We start from the raw sequence: 20,982 nt of genomic DNA, 5'->3' as shown, positions 1-20,982 counted from the left end.
CTGCAATAAATTCTGTATAGAGTTAATTTGTTGCTTTGGCGAAAAAAATAATTTGAATTTTTTGCGTCAATTTTAAAATAGTGTCAAAATTAGGTTTTTTTATACTATTTTAGAAAATCTTCTGTAATTTTGCAAATATTGCAGTAAATTCGAATGTTAGCAGGTAAATATTTAGCATAGTGTATACCCTAAACCTCTGTGAACATTTCATATTGATACGTTCAGCCGATCGATCAAAGTTTGGAGTAAATTAGAGCAACACTTCATCGCACACTGTACCAAAAGTACAAAATGCTATGCGTACCCTCCAAATTCGTGACTTCCATTTTCACGCGTTAATGTTTATAACGATTGTAGGGAGTGATGATATTCACACATATACTTATGTATTTTCACATATACACAAACTCTACCCCTCCAATTATGATTTTGCCTTCCTGGAGTGCATTCAGCTTTTTGTACAGATAGTTCCATCAGCATAAATTATAGATGAGAATGACCGTCAACATAGGGTCATTCTCATCTGAAGATGACGACAGTATCAACATTCTTCTTGGTCTACGTAAATTGATTCTTTTTACTATTGCTCTCTGAGGAAACGAACATTTTTTCTTTTGATTGATCATCTATACTTTAGATACTGGTCAAATTTCAGAATTTAATTTCATAAACATCTTGATCGATATCAGAAAAGTCTTCTTAGGAATCTGTTACGTCCTCTAAAACTTTAGATATGGTCTCGGTATTCTTGGGTTAAGTTTTATAACTAGATAAAAATATATATTAGGCTGTCAAAAAAGTCCTGCGGTATTTTTTTTGAATTTTCATTTGTTCATAAAATTAGTTATAATCATCTGTTTTAAGTCAAATATGCGCCGTTTTGTTCGATGACTTGTTCCCAACGAGATGCCAACTTCATAATACCCCTGTTATAGAAGCTCGCTTCCTTATTGGCAAAAACCAGGAAGTGGGTTATATCTATGGTATGACCGCAAGGGTGACGTAGGACTATCGTTGATTTAGAGATCATTTGTTTGAAGTTGAATCTAAATCCATTCTGAATGAATGAATAAATGAATATTTGGGGGACTTCGAAAACGAGAGCGTTACGTTGGAGGCACAGGGTTTTATGCATCCAATATAGGATACGAAAAACCTTGTTCTGAAGAATAATCGTCAGAAGCTTTCCTGCTAATTGTACTTGATTAACAAATCACAAACCCAAATGTATTATATGGATATTTTATGGATAGAAAACATTCAAATAAACTCCTTCACATGAATGTATTTTTAAATTCCCAGAGGAACTGGCAGATTATTTTCCGGATCTTTCTCGATGCTGATTGGCATCCAAACGGAAAGAATTCCGTGCGTGTATGTGTGTGTGTAGCGGCTGCTTCGATGGTCACCTTCTCTTCTCCTGAAGGACGGCTTCTCTGTGCTCCCTCACAGTTTCAAACAAACTGCTTGCGTTTCAGGGCAGATCTCGATCCTTCGCCGTCCAGCATCCTCAGCAACGATGTTGTCTTGTCGATGTCCTCACGAAAAATGAATGCGTCTCACCACCAGAATATCGCTTAAGTATGCTTTTTATGCGTGATTGAATCGAGAGAAGGCGTGGTTTACGATGGCAATTTGGAAGGCAAACTAGAGGGGAATGAACTCTCTGAGCTCGGAACTTTCAGCGACTGAGCAATAATCGATTGCGGGCGCATACAATATTGGATACGGAAATATCCTATTGATGAGGAAGAATAATCTTCAGAAGCTATCCTGTTAATTGCGATTGATTGAAAAATCACAAAACCAAATGTATTTGGTCACAGTGTTACATGGATAGAAAATATTAAAGTAAACTCTTTCACATGAATGTATTTTTAAATTCCCAGAGGAACTGGCAGATTATTTTCAGTGACGATTGGATATTTCCACATTTTCCTCGATACTGGAAGCCCACCAGTGGTTTATGCTAACTCGATAATCATCTGTTAATAGCACTTGATTGAAACATATTTGGTCACAGTGTTACATGGATAGAAAACATTCAAATAAACTCTTTCACATGAATGTATTTTTAAATTCCCAGAGGAACTGCCAGATTATTTTCCAGCAATGATTAGATCTTTCCGGAACTTTCTCGGTGATGAATGGCATCCAAACGGAAAGAATTCCGTGCGTGTATGTGTCGATCCTTCGCCGTCTTCCTCCTCCAGCACGTTAGGCAACGATGTTGTCTTGTCGATGTCCTCACGAAAAATGAATGTGTTTCACCACCAGAATATCGCTTAAGTATGCTCTTTGTGTGTGATTGAATCAAGAGAAGGTGTGGTTTACGATGGCAATTTGGAAGGCAAATTAGAGGGGAATGAACTCTCTGAGCTCGGAACTTTCGGCGACTGAGCAATAATCGATTGCGGGCGCATACAATATTGGATACGGAAATGTCCTACTGATGAGGAAGAATGATCTTCAGAAGCTTTCCTGCTAATTACACTTGATTGAAAAATTACAAAATCAAATTTGTTTGATCGCTGTGTTCTATGGTTAGAAAACATTAAAATAAACCCTTTCACATGAATGTATTTTTAAATTCCCAGAGGAACTGGCAGATTATTTTCCAGAAATGATTAGATCCTTCCGGAACTTTCTCGATGCTGAATGGCATCCAAACGGAAAGAATTCCGCGCGTGTATGTGTGTGTAGCGATGTCTTCCCGGGGAACCGTTTGTGGCATCACTCTTCTCCTGATGGATTCCCTTCTGGCCTTAGGTGCACAAACAGGCTCTTGGTGACACCGTTCATCAGCGCTTTCATGATAAACGAAATTAGCTTCACGGAGCGACAACATGCTCCAATCGCTGTTCAATTAGAACTGAGTGGATTTCCGAGCGGCGCTCGCTTATATACCGATTGGTGATTTCAATAGCCTGTTTTGAAAGCAATTTTAAGACTATTGAAACAAGTTTTTGGATCAAAAAGTAACAAGTATAGAACGCGTAGACATTTTATCTTTCGAATGAAGTGTTTATCATGCCATTTCGTTCAGTTGTTTAGGAGCTATTAACGCTCAAAATCTCGGTCTCCGGCGTAACGCTTTCGTTTTCGAAACTTTGGTTTCACACCCCCGTATAGAAATGAAAGACGTAGTCCTACGTCAACACTCGGATAGCCAATTTTCACAGGCCTCTTTTGTGGCTAACTTCTGACTACCTAGCTCGTTCGCCATGGACAAAAACAGGTGGTAGTCACTTGGTACAAGGTCCGGACTATACGGCGGAGCTTCTGGCGCGTCACCAAAGAAGTGTGTGGCCTGGCGTTGTCCTGATGGAAGACAATGCGGCCTCTGTTTATCAAAGATGGCCTCTTCTTCATGAGTGCTACCTTCAAGCGGTCCAGTTGTTGGCAGTACAGGTCCGAACTGAGCGTTTGGCCCTAGGGAAGCAGCTCATAATAGATTATTCCATGACAATCTCACCAAACACACAGCAGAACCTTCCTGGCCGTTAATGAGGGCTTGGCCACCGTCTGAGCCGCTTCAGCGGGCTTCGACCACGACCGTTTGCGCTTCACGTTGTCGTAAGTGACCCACTTTTCATCGCCATTCACCATCCGCTTCAGAAACGGGTCGATTTTGTTGCGATTCACATGCGTCGATACGGTCAAAGATGTTTTTTGCGTCAACGTGTGTGGCACCCATACATCGAGCTTCTTTGTGAATCCAAGCTTCTTCAAATGGTTAATAACGGTTTGATGACTTATCCCCAGCTCTTGGCCGATGCTACGGCTGCTACTATGCCGGTCTTTCTCGGCTAATTCAGCGATTTTGTCGCAATTTTCGACGACAGGCCTTCCGGAGCGTGGCTCATCTTCGACGACCTCTACACCAGAACGAAAACGTTGAAACCATCGTTGTGCGGTGGAAATGGAAACTGTATCGAGTCCATAAACTGCACAAATTTTATTGGCAGCTTGAGATGCATTTTTGCCTTTGTCATAGTAGTACTGTAAAATATGTCGGATTTTCTCTTTATTTTGCTCCATATTTGCGACACTATAACTCACGAACGACTTAACCAAACTAAACACTGTCAAGGACTATATTAAAAAATACCTTTCCAACAAGCTATAATATGACTTGATACAATGAATACAACTAGAACTACGCGCTTACAACGACACCTCGCGGAAATACCGCAGGACTTTTTTGACAGCCTAACTTACACTGTAAAATACTATAACTGTAATTTTTTTAATTGTCCACAATATTGTGAGTATTTCAACTGCACTAATTCCAACATTACCTATTTCTACTGTCAATAAGAAAATAAAATTGCATCACAATATATTACAAAACTCTTAAAAAATCCCCAAATTTTGTGGTTTAGAAGCAGTAATTGTTCCGGAAATTTTGATTGGCTGGCACCGTAGTGGTAGATCGACGTTTTTCTGAGCAATTTTGGAATTAGAAACTTAGAAACATTAAAAATCACGACCGGTCGGTTTAAATAGGTATACAACACATGTATATAAAAAAACATGAATTTAGAAAAAATCATGAAAAAACATGAAAATGAACATGAAAAAAGAAAAAATGAATGAAGAAAAAATTAAAAATAAAAAAAATAATTCCAATACAAAATCTTGCGAACAAATTATATAACCGGTCATTTTGACCGTTCTAGTTCTAGTGTTAAAAATACATGGTGGGACAGTTATGTCTAGAATAACAATATGGGACAATTGAACTTGATGTTTTTTTTAAATACTAGGAACAAACAGTATGTTTTTTGGTGTTTTTCCGAATGATTATGCAGAAAAAAACATCGTTTTATGAAGAATGGAGTAATCTGCAACACCTTTGCAGAATATAAATCTCATTGTTATTAGTCATTCGCCAACAAATTGTACACTTGTTCTGTTAAACTTTTGTTTTATTTATGTGAGAATTAGTTAGTTCCTCCAAACCAAAAATAAGTGTATTAGCCGCGCTGAAAGCATGGCCTAAAATTCTTGTACTTGAACCGATTCATTTATCATGGATCTACAAAAAAGACATGGTGGGCCAGTTACGCCTAGAATATCAACATGGGACAATTGAACTTGGTGCTGTTATTTGAAAAGCTGGGAACAAACAATAAGTTATTTTGTGGTTTTCTGGAAGATTAGACATAAAAACATCGTTTTATGAAGAAAATTGAAAATTATCAAGAAGTAACAAGCGACAACTATGCATAGAACGGCAGTATAGTAAGGAAAAAGTGGTCCACTCGAAAGCAGCGTGGAGTGTGACTCATAATATATAATTTTAGCTTGAAAGGACGTTGACTCCAGAATAAATCACTGATGGTGTACTGTCGTTAAAGTGAACCAGATAAAGGTAGGCATTACAGCATCAAAATGTTGACTCGAGCATTATATACTCCGATGTGTACTGGTTTAGAGAAATCCTATTTAAAAAGTCCAAATATGATTCTTGGTCAATATTTCCAATGATCAAATTGCGTGGAAAGCTCAAACCTGTCATTGATTGCTCGGATCCTGGAAACGCTGCGAAACACGGTATCAATTTCAGCTTCCCAACAATGTATCAATGCAACCACGCCATTTATAAATAACTCATTTCACTTTTCGGATGCACTGGGAGAGCACAGTGAATCCAAAATTAGCTCTGGTGAGATTTCTTTCTAATGGTGGAATCAAGAAAACAACATTCTGCAAAAGACATCCAATGAACCGGGAAAACCGTAGAAATAGCTCGATTTCGCTGAAATAAAACTCTCCGCATGGCTTTGGGTGCAGTTACCTTCGATTGGTTTGTCACGGAGTTCGGATACGCTCTAGCTGTTACAAAACGCAAAACAACAGTTAACTTCTCTAACTTCGTTACATGGCTTTATATTTAGCATTGTTTCTATCATTATATCCATTTTCCTTTATTCTACGAATTAAAAGTCAATATTATAACTAAAAATATACATTACGAACGCATGCTATTCTACGTTTCATTCTCTTGTGTTTTGTGTGCTGTAGCAGTCGAAACATGTTTCATTTCATGTCAACATATCAACCATCGCTTCAATGATTCGAATTCATTATTAACATATGTGTGTATATCAAAATGCATCTTCACGGTTACGTTTGCCTTGCTCTCTACATTGTCTCACTAAACGTTACGTGAATCTAAATATATAAGCGCTCTAATTAACTTGCAATTGTTGGAAGGTTTTCAAATGTAGAGCAAAATACAAAGTATGAAACATCAATAAAATGTGTGCTCTTATCGGTCACAGTAAGATGTTTTGTGTTTCCGTATGTGTGTGTGTGGGTGTGTGTAGGTGTGTAGACCCGCATCCAACTGCATCACTTTTGCGTCTAACGTCGACAAGGTATCCGCGATTAATTATGTGTGAAATAATTGGCTTTTGTTATGTTGTGTTGTAGTAACAGTTTTGCTTCGAACTTATTTTGTACGAATTTTTGGAAGAACCAGAGATTTTTCCCACGATTGATTATTCGCAGCCTAAACAAACCGTGGACTGCGTTATATATTCTATTGTGTTTGTGTGTTTCTGTTTCGAGGCAGCAATAGTAGAGTGTTTCATTCTGACCAAATCTAACCAAATTTAGCTGATCGTGGTTGACATCTGTTGGGACAATGGTGCATCGAAATGCGCCGGAACCGTGGTCAGAGCGTCCGCACTTGTGCGTGTCGTCGAGCAGTTCTGTGTGAGAATGGGAAGACAGAATTTGAGTATTGCGCAATACAATTTTCAGCGGCATATGGTACAATATGACGAAAAACAGGATATGAGGATGATTAGCAAAATATGTGTTCAGCTTGTCCCTGTTTTTGGGCCTTACGGTTCTGAATTATGCATTCATTAAAAAGTATGATGTTGATGATAATGGCCCGTCTCATATCCCTACAACGGTTTGATTTATCTTATGGGTAATAATGAGGTTTATACAAAATAATTTTTTTTTGTCTATATTATAGTGACTTTCAACACTTTTGGCTGGTTCGTCACTTTTACTTCCATTTTTTCGGAAGAATGTCGGGAGTGAGAATTCAACTCGTGACCTTGAGCGTGAGAGGTATGAATGTTACCACTACGCCAGATCGCCTCCACCTATACAAAATAAGGAATTCAGTATCATAAAATGAAATAAAAACGAGCTGGTTCTGTGGCAGACATGCGTTTCTCTCAATTGCATATCACAAATTGATTATGAATTCGAGGTAAAGTAAAGTAAATGGCCGATCAATTAGGTGTAAGCTTGACTATATCAATTGGCAGGATTTAGTGTGGAACACATTGAAGTGGCAGTGACGACTTTTTACTCGATGATCAATGAAATTATAGAGGAGGAGATACCAACAAGACGAAAAAGGAGAAATATAAACACAAAATATCTGATATCTGAATCAAAACATAAAGAATCTAAAAACTAAAAAACAGAAGACACATAAAATTTATAAGAAATACAAATCTGACGCTAATCTTGAAAAATATCTGAACTTTTGCGGTTTTCCATCACGAATGTACCTTGACGATACCGTGGGAAATGACCCAGAAAAAAATTTGCAACCTCTTCGCAACATTTTTTCAAGAAGTTTATATTGAAACAGCTGAGGAGGATCGAGATCGTGACTTCTTTGCATTTCTTCCAGAATTTCCATGTGATGTTGAAGTCAGAAAACTAACTCACATTGAAATTTTTGACGCATTCAATAAGCTTGATGTCTCGAAAGGGCCAGGTCCTCACGGAATTCCACCGGTTTTTATAAAATAAATGGCATCTGAATTAACTCATCCACTTTCATGGCTTTTCAATAAGTCATTGGAATCAGAAAGGTTCCCAAAAATATGGAAAAACTCTTTTCTTGTACCTATATTCCAATCCGTTAACACTCCTATACTCGCGCATTGGTCTGTCAGACCGAGAAATCAATAATTCGTTCATTTCTCAGAAAATATCAACTCTACGACTTTACGATTCTCTCTAGCTTCGTTATTCGTCGTTCGTCATCGTTTAGTGTATCGCATGTGTTGGCACAAAAGGGACGTGTACCACTTTTTCCACACTTTCGGTCTGACACACCGACGCGAGTATAGGTGTAACTTTTTTGGACAAGAACCTTTTTTCCTATTTTAGAATATTGTTCAATGAAATGTATAAATTATTGTTAGTGGCGTGGAATATTTATTGAATATAATGCATAAGATTATTACCTGACTATTCTCATTTGATTTCAGTCCCTTTTGTAACTGGATTGAACGGATCCATATATTAACTATTCGTCGATATATTCGTCGTTAGATTCATACGTTCAAAAGCAAAATATGAATGTTTGACTTTCGTATAGTTATTCGCTAAATATAATGGTCATACATATACACACTTGTGAAAGAATTTCACTTGTAAAAGAATTGTAAACAGTAAACTATAAACTAATCGGTGGCTTATGGTAATTTTCAAAAGTTACAGTTACAGTATAATGGACCAAATCGACAAGAAAACAAGAAAAAGAAAAGGAACTTCCTAGAAATCCTTTTATATCATCTTTTTATTCCCCATTTAAACAAAGGCATTACTTTTTAGTTTACCAAGAATATTAGAAATATGCAAACTTTATATTTCAGAACCTTTATCATCTGGTCTAGAAGGTCGTTATAAATTCTTTTTTTGATAAAAGACCCGAAAAATACGCGATAACTGCATGAAATGTACAAAATATGTCTGTTTCGAGCATGCAGTTATGCTATGTGCTGATTCTTACTCCAATGAAACCACAATCGATTAATACGTTTTTATGTTGTTTCATAGCTCTTTATACTTCCGTGAATTAAATTCAGTTGCTTACTTTTAATTAATAACAGTGAGAAATCCGAATTTCATTATTTGTGTTGGAGTATCAAAAATTAATCTGCTTGAGGATAGTCATCTATATCAAAACATAATAAAGATGAAGAGAACATATTTTTTTGGAGTTTTTTCATTCAATCATACCCTCTACTTCAAAAAAAAAAAAACAAAATACACAATGGCAACATTACAGAGAAGTTCAATTTTCGGTCTGTGACACCGTGCGCGAGTATACGTGTTATGATTTTGCACGCGAGTACAGGAGGGTTAAAGATCCGATGTGAAAAATTATCGTGGAGTAGCAATTATTTATTGCATTCCAAAACTCTTTGAGGGATAGGGATAGGGATAGAAGTCAAGCTATTGAAATGGCTAGAATCATATTTGACTGACCGCACGCAAATGGTAAGATTTAATGGGAAAATTTCAAAACCAATATTTGTTACATCCGGAGTTCCTCAAGGCTCTCATTTGGGGCCACTTTTGTTCATTTAATTTGTTAATGACGTTTGCGTTTTTCTCAACAGTGTTAAGGCACTTATCTACGCAGATGATATGGAAATAAAGAATGAAGAAGACTCTCAAACATTCAAAAATGAAGATGACATAGTAGAATACTGTAGAATTGTATGGTCCCCCTACATAACTTCACACGAAGACAGAATTGAATCTGTACAAAAACAATTTTTATTATTTGCACTTCGTAAACTAGGCTGGTCTTCATATCATCACAGTGAAACACAGTGAAATGATTGATGTAACCATGTCAGACTCAATGCTCAAAAACTATCTCAATAGAATTAGATATAGTTGAATTTCACTGTAATATTTGGGCAGCATATTTAGTCTACGCTGGTTTGTAGAAATAAATAAAATTTTGATTATGTAACTTGTTAAAATCGTCCTTTGAATTAAACGGATAAATTATCCAGCCAGCTCTCTTTAGTTTTTTTTTTAGTTTTAAGTAAGTAGTTTTAAGTAGTATTAAAAATGTATTGTTCTACAATTTTGATTGACGACAATAAATAAATAAGTCAGTTTGAAATCACTTATTACCATTTGCGTTCAATAAAATTTCCAACTCAGGAAGATCCTTGAACGATCGGGAATTGAACCTAATATCTAAGAGTGTCTACTTACACAGTATGTTCAATAAATAAGGGGACTTTTTATTTAAATCATGGCACACGTAACGCCATCTGCTGAACGTTGATAACATTAGAAAGGCAAAGGTCTCACCTTTCAAACGCAGCCAACTTTATACAACAGTTCCTTCCCTGATCTCATCGGAGAAGGACGTGTTTTTCTTTCGCTGCAGAGTGGAAAGGAAGTATCAAGTTTTTTTTCTATTACTTTTTTGCTACCTATTTTTAAAAAAATTGTGTTTTACAGGTATACATACTCGCCAGCACTCAGGATCTAAACAGGGCACCCATCGACTACCTGGACTAACATCGTCACCGGCTTGCAGTCAGCTACCCAGTTTGTTGGAGTTACTCTTCGAAAACAGGTAGGCTAAGTTCTGCTTTTTGCTACCCTTTTTTTTTTGCTTTTCCTTCCTGTTGCTATCGTTCTCATTAACAAGAAATCAATTTCTTGCTTTCACAATGGAAGTGGATGTTACTAAACACCACAGTCCCCCTGCCCCTCCTATTCCTAATAATGAATCAACTACCCCGGAGCCGGGGAACACCGATCCACCATTAAAAACAGCTCCTCGGATTAAGTCCTATCCTGAAGATTCCGATGGACCTTACCATGTTTATTTTCGCCCCCGTCTGAAAGCTCTGCCAATTTTGACAATAGCCAGAGAACTCAAAAAGAATTTCAGCACGGTCGATTCGATAAAACTTATTAGACAGAACAAGCTTCGCGTGGTTGTCAAAGACCGCAAGCAAGCCACTGAGATTACGCAATGCAAACTTTTTACGGAGGAATATTTTGTTTATATTCCTTCAAAAGACGTTGAAATTGATGGTGTCATCACCGACCCTAGTATAACGTGTGATGAAATATTACACGAAGGATAAGGTCGATTCAAGAATGCCAATATTGATCATCTGAAGATACTTGCTTGCAAGAAATTGCATTCGGTATCTCATTCCGAAAAAGGGAAAGAGTACTTCGAATCAGGTTCGTTTCGAGTAACCTTTCCCGGAAAAGCTCCTCCACAATTTGTGGAAATTGAAAAGGTTTTGCTTCCGGTGCGCCTTTACGTACCTAAAGTGATGAGTTGTATGAAATGCAAGCAATTGGGACATACAGACTCCCACTGCAGCAACAAGATACGTTGTGCAAAATGTGAGGGGATGCATGAGGATAAGTCATGCTCTGAAGATGCCGATAACTGCATTTTTTGCAAAGAAAAAGTTCACGATCTTTCCTCGTGTCCAGCGTTTAAATCGCGGGAGGCAAAAGTTAATAACTCTCTCAAACAACCATCCAAGACGACCTATGCTGAAATGCTCAAAAGGGCTGTGGCAAAAGAGACCCCTAATCCTGGAGCACAAGAGAACCCTTATGCAATTCTGCCAACCGATTATTGGGAAAATTTTACTTCCATTGAAGAAGCATTCATGTCAATACCGGGAGGCTCAAGAAAAAGAAAAATCTCTGCTCCTCTTACTCCTCCGACTCCTCGTAAGAAGCAAGAAAACGTTAAACCAATTGAGAAATCCTCTGGAAGTGATAAAACTCCAAAACAAACTCCTCCAAAGCAAACACCTCCTGGTTTTACTTCCGCGAGAACACAAAAAGACGTGAACACTCCGTCCGGGTTTTCCAATGCTGGGTTATTCTCCCTTCCAAGTATTGCGAGTCACATTCTAGATGCTTTAAACATTCCCGAGCCCCTCAAAAGTATTATCGTTAGTTTGGTTCCTGCATTGTTTGCATTCTTGACAGAAAAATTGCCCCTCCTTGCAACCATTTTCTCACTAGATGCCTAATTGTTCTATAAGCGATATAGATACAATTAAAGTTATTCAATGGAACTGCAGAAGTATTAAACCCAAAATCGAATCGTTAAAATTTTTAGTCAACAATATTAATTCTGACGTATTTGCTCTTTGTGAAACATGGCTTACTCCTGATGAGGACTTGAATTTTCATGATTTTATCATTATCCGGTTAGACCGAAGAGACTCACACGGTGGCGTTCTTTTGGGGATCAGAAAATGTCATTCCTTCTATAAATTCCCATTACCATCGCTTCTAGGAATCGAGGTAGTTGCTTGTCAAACCACAATAAGGGGAAAAGACCTATGCATTGCTTCTGTATATATTCCTCCCAGAGTTGGAATTTCACGAAACCAACTCGATGGAATTATCGATATTTTACCTGAACCCAAGTTAATCTTGGGTGATTTCAATTCACATGGTGTGGCCTGGGGGGCACTCTATGATGATAACCGTTCCTCAATCATCTACGATCTATGCGATAATTTCAATTTATCAATTTTGAACACTGGCGAAGCTACAAGAGTACCCAAACCTCCTGCAAGAGAAAGTACACTAGACTTGTCACTCTGTTCGTCTACTTTATCGTTAGATTGTATGTGGGAAGTAATCCAAGATCCTCACGGTAGCGATCACTTACCAATCCTTGTTTCTATTGCCAATGAGATGTGTCCCCAGAAATTGGTCGAAGTTGTATACGATCTTATCCATAATATTGACTGGGAGAAATTTGCTAGTATTATATCAGAGAGCATCAATTCTACTCCTGAACTTCCACCTCTCGAAGAATATGATTTCATTGCTAGTTTGATTTACCACACTGCCATTCAAGCTCAAACGAAACGTTTCCCTGGTGCAAAACTTCGCCGACGCCCTGGTGCTCCTTGGTGGAACAAAGAGTGCTCGGATGCTTATTTCAATAAATCCTCTGCTTTCAAAATTTTTCGCAAAAATGGCTCAATGGAAAATTTTGATAAGTATGAACTTTTGGAGACCAAATTCAAACATCTTATTGGAGCGAAAAAACGCAGTTACTGGCGACGATATGTCAATGGTTTGTCAAGGGAAACATCTATGAGTACCTTGTGGAACACGGCCAGGTGTTTGCGAAACAAAAACCATACAAATGAAAACAAAGAGTATTCCGACCGATGGATTCTTGATTTTGCCAAAAAAGTATGTCCAGATTTTGTCCCTGCAGAAGACATATCTCGTAATACATCGTCTTCCAATAGTAATAAGGAGACATTGTTTTCTATGACTGAATTCTCACTTGCACTTCTTTCGTGCAATAATTCAGCTCCTGGTTCCGATGGAATCAAATTTAATCTTTTGAAGAACCTTCCAAACGTAGCTAAGAAACGTTTATTAAGGTTATTTAATAAGTTTATTGAGCAAAATATTGTCCCCATCGAGTGGAGACAAGTGAGAGTAATAGCCATTCAAAAACCGAATAAGCCAGCTTCCCACCATAACTCATACAGACCAATAGCCATGCTATCTTGCATCCGTAAGTTATTGGAAAAAATGATATTCCGACGTGTAGACGATTGGGTTGAAGAGAATAACTTTTTATCAGATACGCAGTTCGGTTTCCGCAAGGGCAAAGGGACAAATGATTGTCTCGCGTTACTTGCTTCCGAAATTCAGACGACAATTGGTAATTGGTAATAAAAAACAGATGGCTTCTGTTTTCTTAGACATTAAAGGGGCGTTTGACTCAGTATCTATAAGAAGTTTATCCGATAAACTTCAAAGCCATGGATTTTCACCAATTTTAAACAACTTTTTGTTTAATCTGTTATCCGAAAAGCACATGCACTTTTCTCATGGAAATTGTGCCGTTTCTAGGACTAGCTACATAGGTACTTGTTTAAGCCCTCTTCTGTATAATTTCTATATTAATGATATAGATGATCATCTTGCAGATGGATGTACTTTGAGGCAACTGGCAGATGATAGTGTTGTATCCATATCAGGTACTAGAACTATTGATTTGCAAAGACCGCTGGAAATTTCCTTAAATAATTTATCTACATGATCTGTGAAGCTAGGTATTGAATCCTCAACTGAGAAAACAGAAATGGTTGTATTTTCTAGGAAGCACCAACCTTCCGAACTTCTGCTTCAATTGTTCAACAAAACCATCGTTCAATCCACAAGCTTCAAATATCTTGGAGTTTGGTTTACATATTGCGTATCTGAATAAAAAATGTCAACAGAGAACAAATTTTCTCCGGACAGTTACTGGAACATGGTGGGGTGCTCATCCAGAAGACCTAATACCGCTGTACAAAACTACAATACTGTCAGTCATGGAATATGGTTCGTTTTGTTTCCGTTCTGCTGCTAAAACCCACATCATTAAACTGGAGAGGATACAGTATCGTTGCTTGCGTTTAGCCTTAGGGTGCATGCAATCAACACACAACATGAGCCTTGAAGTCTTGGCAGGTGTTTTATCATTGCAGGTTCGGTTTTGGGAACTGTCCTATCGCTTCTTAATCCGAAGCGAAATCATGAACCCATTAGTAATTGAGAATTGTAAGAAGCTTCTCGAATTGAACCAACGGTCGAGATCCATGGATTTGTACTCTCATTACATTTCTCAAGAAATAAAACCTTCAGCAGACATCTTCAATAATGTTAGCTTTCCGAATTTTTGCAGATCTTCCGTTGATTTCGATCTTTCTATGAAGGACGAAACTCGAGACATTTCAGATCATCTTCGATCATCGTTAATCCCTAATATTTTCGCTTCAAAATATAATCATATCAATTCTTCAAGAATGTTTTTCACTGATGGTTCAAGAATAAACGGATCCACTGGTTTTGGTATCTTTAATGAACATTACACTAGCTTTCATAAACTTGAAGATCCTTGTTCAGTGTATGTTGCCGAACTGGCTGCAATATATCATGCAATTAAGACCATTGAGTCCTTACCACCTGATCACTATTTTATTTGCTCAGATAGTCCTAGCAGTATACAAGCCATTCAATCCTTGAAACAACAGACGAAAGCATCATATTTTCTTATCGAAATTAGGAATGCATTGAATTCTCTTGTTGATAAAAGTATTCGAATCACTTTCATTTGGATTCCTTCCCATTGCTCCATTCCTGGTAATGAGAAAGCGGATACACGCGCAAAGATGGGTAGTATGCAGGGCACAGTTTTTGAATGACAAATAGCGTATCGGGAATTTTTCTCCATTTCCCGACAGCAGTCACTCACCAGTTGGCAAAACCAAAGGAACAGAGATGAGCTTGGGAGATGGCTATACTCTATTATCCCCAAAGTTTCAACGAGGGCTTGGTTTAAAGGGTGAGATCTTGACAGAAATTTTATTAGAACTATGTCCAGATTGATGTCCAATCATTCCGCGCTGAATGCGCATCTCTTCCGCATAGATCTTGCTACTAACAATTTATGCAATTGTGGTCAAGAATATCATGCCATCGAGCACGTTGTTTGTTCATGTAATGAATTTTGCAATGAAAGAATTAAACTGGTTGCCGATTTAGAGGCTCAACTTACGCATGCCAGTTCGCGATATCCTAGCTACTCGTGACCCTAATCTTATGTACCCCATATCTGTCTTCCTAAGAAGCGCTAATGTTATTATTTAGGTCGCATCTCCTACTCCCACTGTCCATTCTCCCTTCCTTTCCTATTACACAAGCAGAACTTAGTACCCGTTGAGATAAGATCATTACAGGAGCTATTAACATAACAAGGAGGCACTCACTACCAAAGGATACCGTTGCTACATCAACTGGCGATGTAGTTGTTACGACACACCACAGGCACTGTTCCAGACAAGGTTATACCGACGAGGCAACGAAGGAATAAATTAAATTTGTTTTTATATTGCACTGTAGTTTTAGCTAAAAAAAATGTTTTAAAATGTATTGCTTGATGGTGGCTCTTTATCCACTTGAGCCTAATTAAATCAATAAAGGAAAAAAAACTTTATACAAATCGGTTGACAAGTTGAAAAGTTACGCGCTTTTTAATGACAGTATGTTTTGTGCTCGTGTTGTACAAATACAATGGAACAAAGAGCAAATATTAAGTTTTGTTTCGTGAATTTTTTCCTAAGTTCGTGGATTTTTGATGAAAAAGCAGATTTGTGTCATCGACTACCCTCCGTATTCTTCTGATCTATCACCATGCGACTATTTTCTGTTTCCTAAACTAAAAAAAAACACGAAACAAAATTTAATATTTGCTAGGCGGACCCAATAGTTCAGGACTAAAAACGGGACACGTAAACAAGAAAAAATCAAAAACTCATTTTAATAAGAATATTATTGAATGAATGAAACCATTCTACGCCAAACCGATATAGTGGTTCTCAGATTTCGTTTAAATTGGTAGTTTTGTTCGTTTTCGCAAAATATTAGACCTGAAATTTTTGGATAAAAATGGAAACAAATGATTTTTTGGAACAATAAAAAATCAAAAATACTGGTCTAATATCTTGAGATAAGGAACAAAACTACCAATTTTAACGAAAATCTGACAACCACTATATCGTTTTCGCCAGGAATGGCTGTATATGTAGGGGAGGTGGGGTAAAACGGGCATGTTAAGAAGAACTTTAATTATATCTTTGGAAACTCATGTTTACAAACATTTTGATACAGCTTCTTGGAATTTAATATACTGTTTTGTAACTATACAAAACAACCACCTGTCCATGTTACCCACACTGTCCGTATTATCCGCGGTTCCCCTACCTGCTGTGTTCTCTACCAAGAAACAATATTCCGAAAATTATGATTTTTGGAAACTTTCTCATGAATTTTGCCACAATCCAGATAAAAGTTCTATTTGGCAATTATTTATAATTTCAATATTGAGCCTTGACTGTTCCGTTGTCCACATATAACTGAAAAAGAAGATTTTTACTAATGCTACTTTGAATGGTCAGTTGGAAATGGACTTTAATAAAACTCATTTATACTGTTGTGTGTTTACTAGAACAACTTTTCATTTTTTAATACACTCCAACGCTGTATCGTAAAATTATTCACAGTTTAAATGGATTTCGTTTACATCTGAATCAACTAAACTTTCGAAACCACTTGCTCCGCACTAGTCAGAAATACTTCTTTCCTTTTATGTTGAAGAGTTCTATTTTATTATAAATCGTTTATTCTTACAAATTCTAAATCTATTTTCAAATCTGAAGAATATTTACAGTTTGCTTTTTCTACGGTGAATATGATGGGGTATCGACGCAGACGACTCGAAGTTGGTAGAAAGACATATTTTTATCATAGAGAGGAGGGGACATAAGAAGATTTGGACAATTTGAATGTTTACACACGGAGATCGATAGTTTTGAGGGAAAGATAGATTTGGTCTAAATGAGCCAACACATCCCGCACCGGCACAATGGATTGTTTCCCTCGGGCCCGACGAGAGTTTCCTAAATTCGATCTTGCTACAAGATACATCTCGCACGACCAAACAACATGCTCAATGTCGTGATAACCTTAACCACAAACGCAGAGATTGTTGCTGGTAAGATTGATACGAAATAACAGCGCGTCTAATGAAGAGTGATTGGATATGAGTCGGAAGAAGTTACGAATGAAGTCCTGATTAAACTACATACTTTTGAACCATGGTTTGAGCCTAAACTTGGGGATAATCGAGTTGAAGACGATTTGACGCTGATAAGAATAATAAAATCATCAAAATTAACGACAATGTCAGTGGCAGATACATTGTCTCTTTCTACAAGACAAATAAATGTTTGAAAGGTCACCAATTAATGTCATTGGTAGAAAGCAACCACAGCTTTATACATCGGTGAATCCCGTAGTACAACAGGAAACTTTTCTTGTGAAAGAAAATAAGCGCGCAATCCTTCAAAAATACTAAGAATTCTCTCGATAAAATGTCCAAGAGAAAGGAATCATGTGTTACCCTGCTCGAGCAAATTAGCATCATATTCAACGACAAAATTACACAAACTCTTCAATGTTTCTGCACGAATCGTGTAAATATGAAGATATTTATGAAGTTTTACAATGGAGCTCTCAATATCGATTGCATGTTGAAAACAGTTGTGTGAAATCTCTGCGAATACAACATTGTAAACCCCAATTCATTCATCAGATGTTCATTCGAATGAAATTATGGAAAATAATGATAGTGGAATATGAAGGAATATCAAAGTTTTCTTTATGCGGTACAAATTGACAAAAAGACAGGACACTCAAAATCGGTCGAAAAAACGGTATTGCCCCTTGAAAAACGATACGTTTGGTCAGCTTAATGTTTGCTCTTTGTTCCATTGTATTTTTACGACACAAGCACAAAACATACTGTCATTAAAAAGCGCGTAACTTTTTAACCTGTCAACCGATTAACATAAAGTTGGCTGCGTTTGAAAGGTGACACCTTCACCGTTGTAATGTTATCAACGTTCAACAGATGACGTTACGTGTTCCATCATTTAAATAAAAAAGTCCCAGAACGTGTAGGATTTTTTCGTTCAAAATATTTTTTTTTATAATTCGTTTATTTTTACATGCTCAGTTCCATAGATTCAAAGCAGTCTTCCGTGTTTCTCATTAAACACTGCTTACGAGACGAACAATGTTCACGCTGCTCTCGCAGATTTGTGTTTTCAGACAAACTTGTTTTTTTTTCGTACCCGTATTTGAAAATGTGACATGTTTGTATTGCTTTGTTTGTTTGGACAACACACCACCACCACCAAACACACAAGGTGCTGGTGTGTTGATAAGGAAACAATGCTTCCCTATCATGGGTGCTTCGTCTAAAACTTTGAGCAAATAAAATAAACCTCTTTATCTGTTCTGAACAAAATAAGTGTCAATTGATATTAGAGTTCTTCACAATTAATATCATTATTTAGCGCACGCATCAATTTATAAGTTGAATTTATTATTAGCTATTATTAGCTATTTGAACAAGTACTACAAATTGAATAGAGCGTGGCGGAGGTGTTTAGATACCCCTATTAAAATACCAAGAATAGGTGTAAACATTCCTGAAAACATGCATCTAAAACTGATTTTTGATTTATTTGGCCAGTAGTCGGTTCTCCAGACCTCAATTGGCAACATGCATGCAAAAAACTCTGATAGAAAGTTTCTTTCTATTCAGAGAATGTTTTCTTTGCACGGGAGAAAACCAAGGATTATTTAATCAGACTTGCAACATGTTTTTCTATCAGATGTGCAAATTGAAATCCGCCGTTTCATTGTTAAAATTTGAGATTTCGTCCCGAAGAAATGACTATATTCTTATTATTTAAAGTACAGTAGAGCTCCTATTATCCCCGCGAAACAGTCTGGCTAGCTCATCGCGAATAACGGAAATCGCGGTTAACGCTATAAAGGACTAAAAATGAGTTCCAAACACGAAAAAAAGATATTTCAGCATAAAAAGCATGCTTCATCAATACAGAAATCATTAAATTATACATCTACCAGGTCGTGTACACCAGTGATCAGATAATGTGAAAGCCATGACAAAACAAAAGTGCATGAGTTTATCACTCACTGACTAGTTCGGGGAAGGCCTATAGATTTACTATGCAGCTTGCTTTCGCGGATAATCGGATAATTGGGGTTCCACTGTATTGTCCTTCGCTAGCCAAAATCTGTTCTCATCCTTCTGGCGGCAAAGAATCTTCGTCTGTGAAGCTGCTGGTTTTTCGAAACGATCCACAAATCTATCCAATTTGTTGTGGTCTCTTCATAACAAGGCTAGACCATCGGGATGAAATGTAGTCGATAAGGGCGATATCTGGAATCAGCTTTGTCAAAACCTGCAAGTCGGGGTATTTTGTCCCACTGAGGTGTGTTTCCCAATCCGCTTTTCCAATACATGCATGTCGGGGGTATTTTTTGGTGTTGAGTACTTTTGTACCCGCTTGTCGTTGTGCAGACCGGAATATGTTTCCCTAAAACGTTCTTTTAAACTGAGAAGCCTGGGGAAATCGTCATTTAATATACTAGAGGTGAATGAACTTTAGCGGTTCGAGAACTACGTAAACATGAGATGCGCAATAATTTCAGAGGGAAATGTAAAATAGAATGATCGTTTGACAATTCTTCCGTTCGCGTATATTGGTAAGCCACATATCAATCGTAAAAGAACGTTCATCAAATTTATTTGTAACGAAGAACATATTCTATTACAAAAATTTTAAAGCATTCTAAAATAATATTCGAAGTGGTAAACAAGTGGATTGCATAATATAATTGCGTAGTTCAACGTCGAAAATATGCGGTCGTGTCCTAGATACAACCTCTTACTTTTTTTTCAAAAATTATTTCTTTATTCTGCAAAACTGATTACAAATTTTATATTCAAAGTATTGCCCATCGCTAGTCACAACTTTTTCCCATCTTTCTGGCAATTCACGGCTAACCACGAATCGATCCAATTTTTGACTTCATTAAAATTGGAGAAGTGCTACGCCCTCTGTTGTAAAACCGATGAAACTTACCGGTAACCTAATATTTTTAACAACTCATGAAATCAACAATGCTTACTTGCCGTTCAATCATACATTCTAAACCCAGCAGTATCAAAACCGACGCGGTACGCCCTATTTAATATTTCTCTTCTGCCGTGCTTCTGCCCGTCAGTTCAAGCGTTGTTCTATGCTTCCTTCGTGCATATTGTGAGGAAAAAAATGCTGTGCGTCCGTTGAATATGGTAACAAAATAGAAATAAGTTTAGCCAGGCTGAGCACAATTTGTTTAGTACTATTGCTTTCAGCCGATGACATGCATCAACTGCTGAACAATCATTACTGTGAATTCATCAGTTTGCATTCAAAGTAGTTAGACATAGCCAGTGGGATCTGCAGCGATATTTCAACTTTCCAGTGTATCGATGAGATTGCAGAGCATCCTCGAAGTCTCAGGACTTCAAAACTGTGGCTACCAATCTGTTTCACAACAGCTGGGACATTTAATCTGTCATTTGTATTATATTTAGTTTTATTTGGCATTGTTTGGCAGTTTGCACACCACTTTTACTCTAAAGAATAATACACATCATCAGAGATCTCTTAGTAAGAATTGTGGATCTCTTTTAAAATAATGCTGACCAAAACGCAACAGTGGTGACGGTTAAAGGGCGATGATCACCGA

The 20,982-nt window shown here is 37.3% G+C and overlaps 1 protein-coding gene and 1 long non-coding RNA gene across 4 annotated transcripts in view; one reads left to right on the top strand and one right to left on the bottom strand.

Moving 5' to 3' along the window:
* Positions 1-5,865: 5,865 nt before the first annotated feature.
* The window catches only part of LOC129780298 (6-phosphofructo-2-kinase/fructose-2,6-bisphosphatase 1-like), a 270,999-nt gene continuing 255,882 nt past the window's right edge, over positions 5,866-20,982 (bottom strand). For all 3 annotated transcript variants that reach the window (XM_055788378.1, XM_055788379.1, XM_055788380.1), the window contains one exon: positions 5,866-6,722. In XM_055788378.1, the coding sequence (XP_055644353.1) occupies positions 6,624-6,722 (99 nt within the window). In that variant the 3' untranslated portion in view covers positions 5,866-6,623. The remainder of the gene's footprint in view (positions 6,723-20,982) is intronic.
* LOC129780300 (uncharacterized) lies at positions 5,914-7,523 on the top strand. The gene is made up of 3 exons (XR_008743882.1): positions 5,914-6,931; positions 6,998-7,240; positions 7,299-7,523. It is a non-coding gene; the product is annotated as an uncharacterized LOC129780300 (long non-coding RNA).

Source organism: Toxorhynchites rutilus, chromosome 3 (genome assembly GCF_029784135.1).
Source record: "Toxorhynchites rutilus septentrionalis strain SRP chromosome 3, ASM2978413v1, whole genome shotgun sequence".
Lineage (NCBI taxonomy): Eukaryota > Metazoa > Arthropoda > Insecta > Diptera > Culicidae > Toxorhynchites > Toxorhynchites rutilus.
Note: the sequence above shows the minus strand (reverse complement) of the source record. Positions and strands in the feature narration are given on the sequence as shown.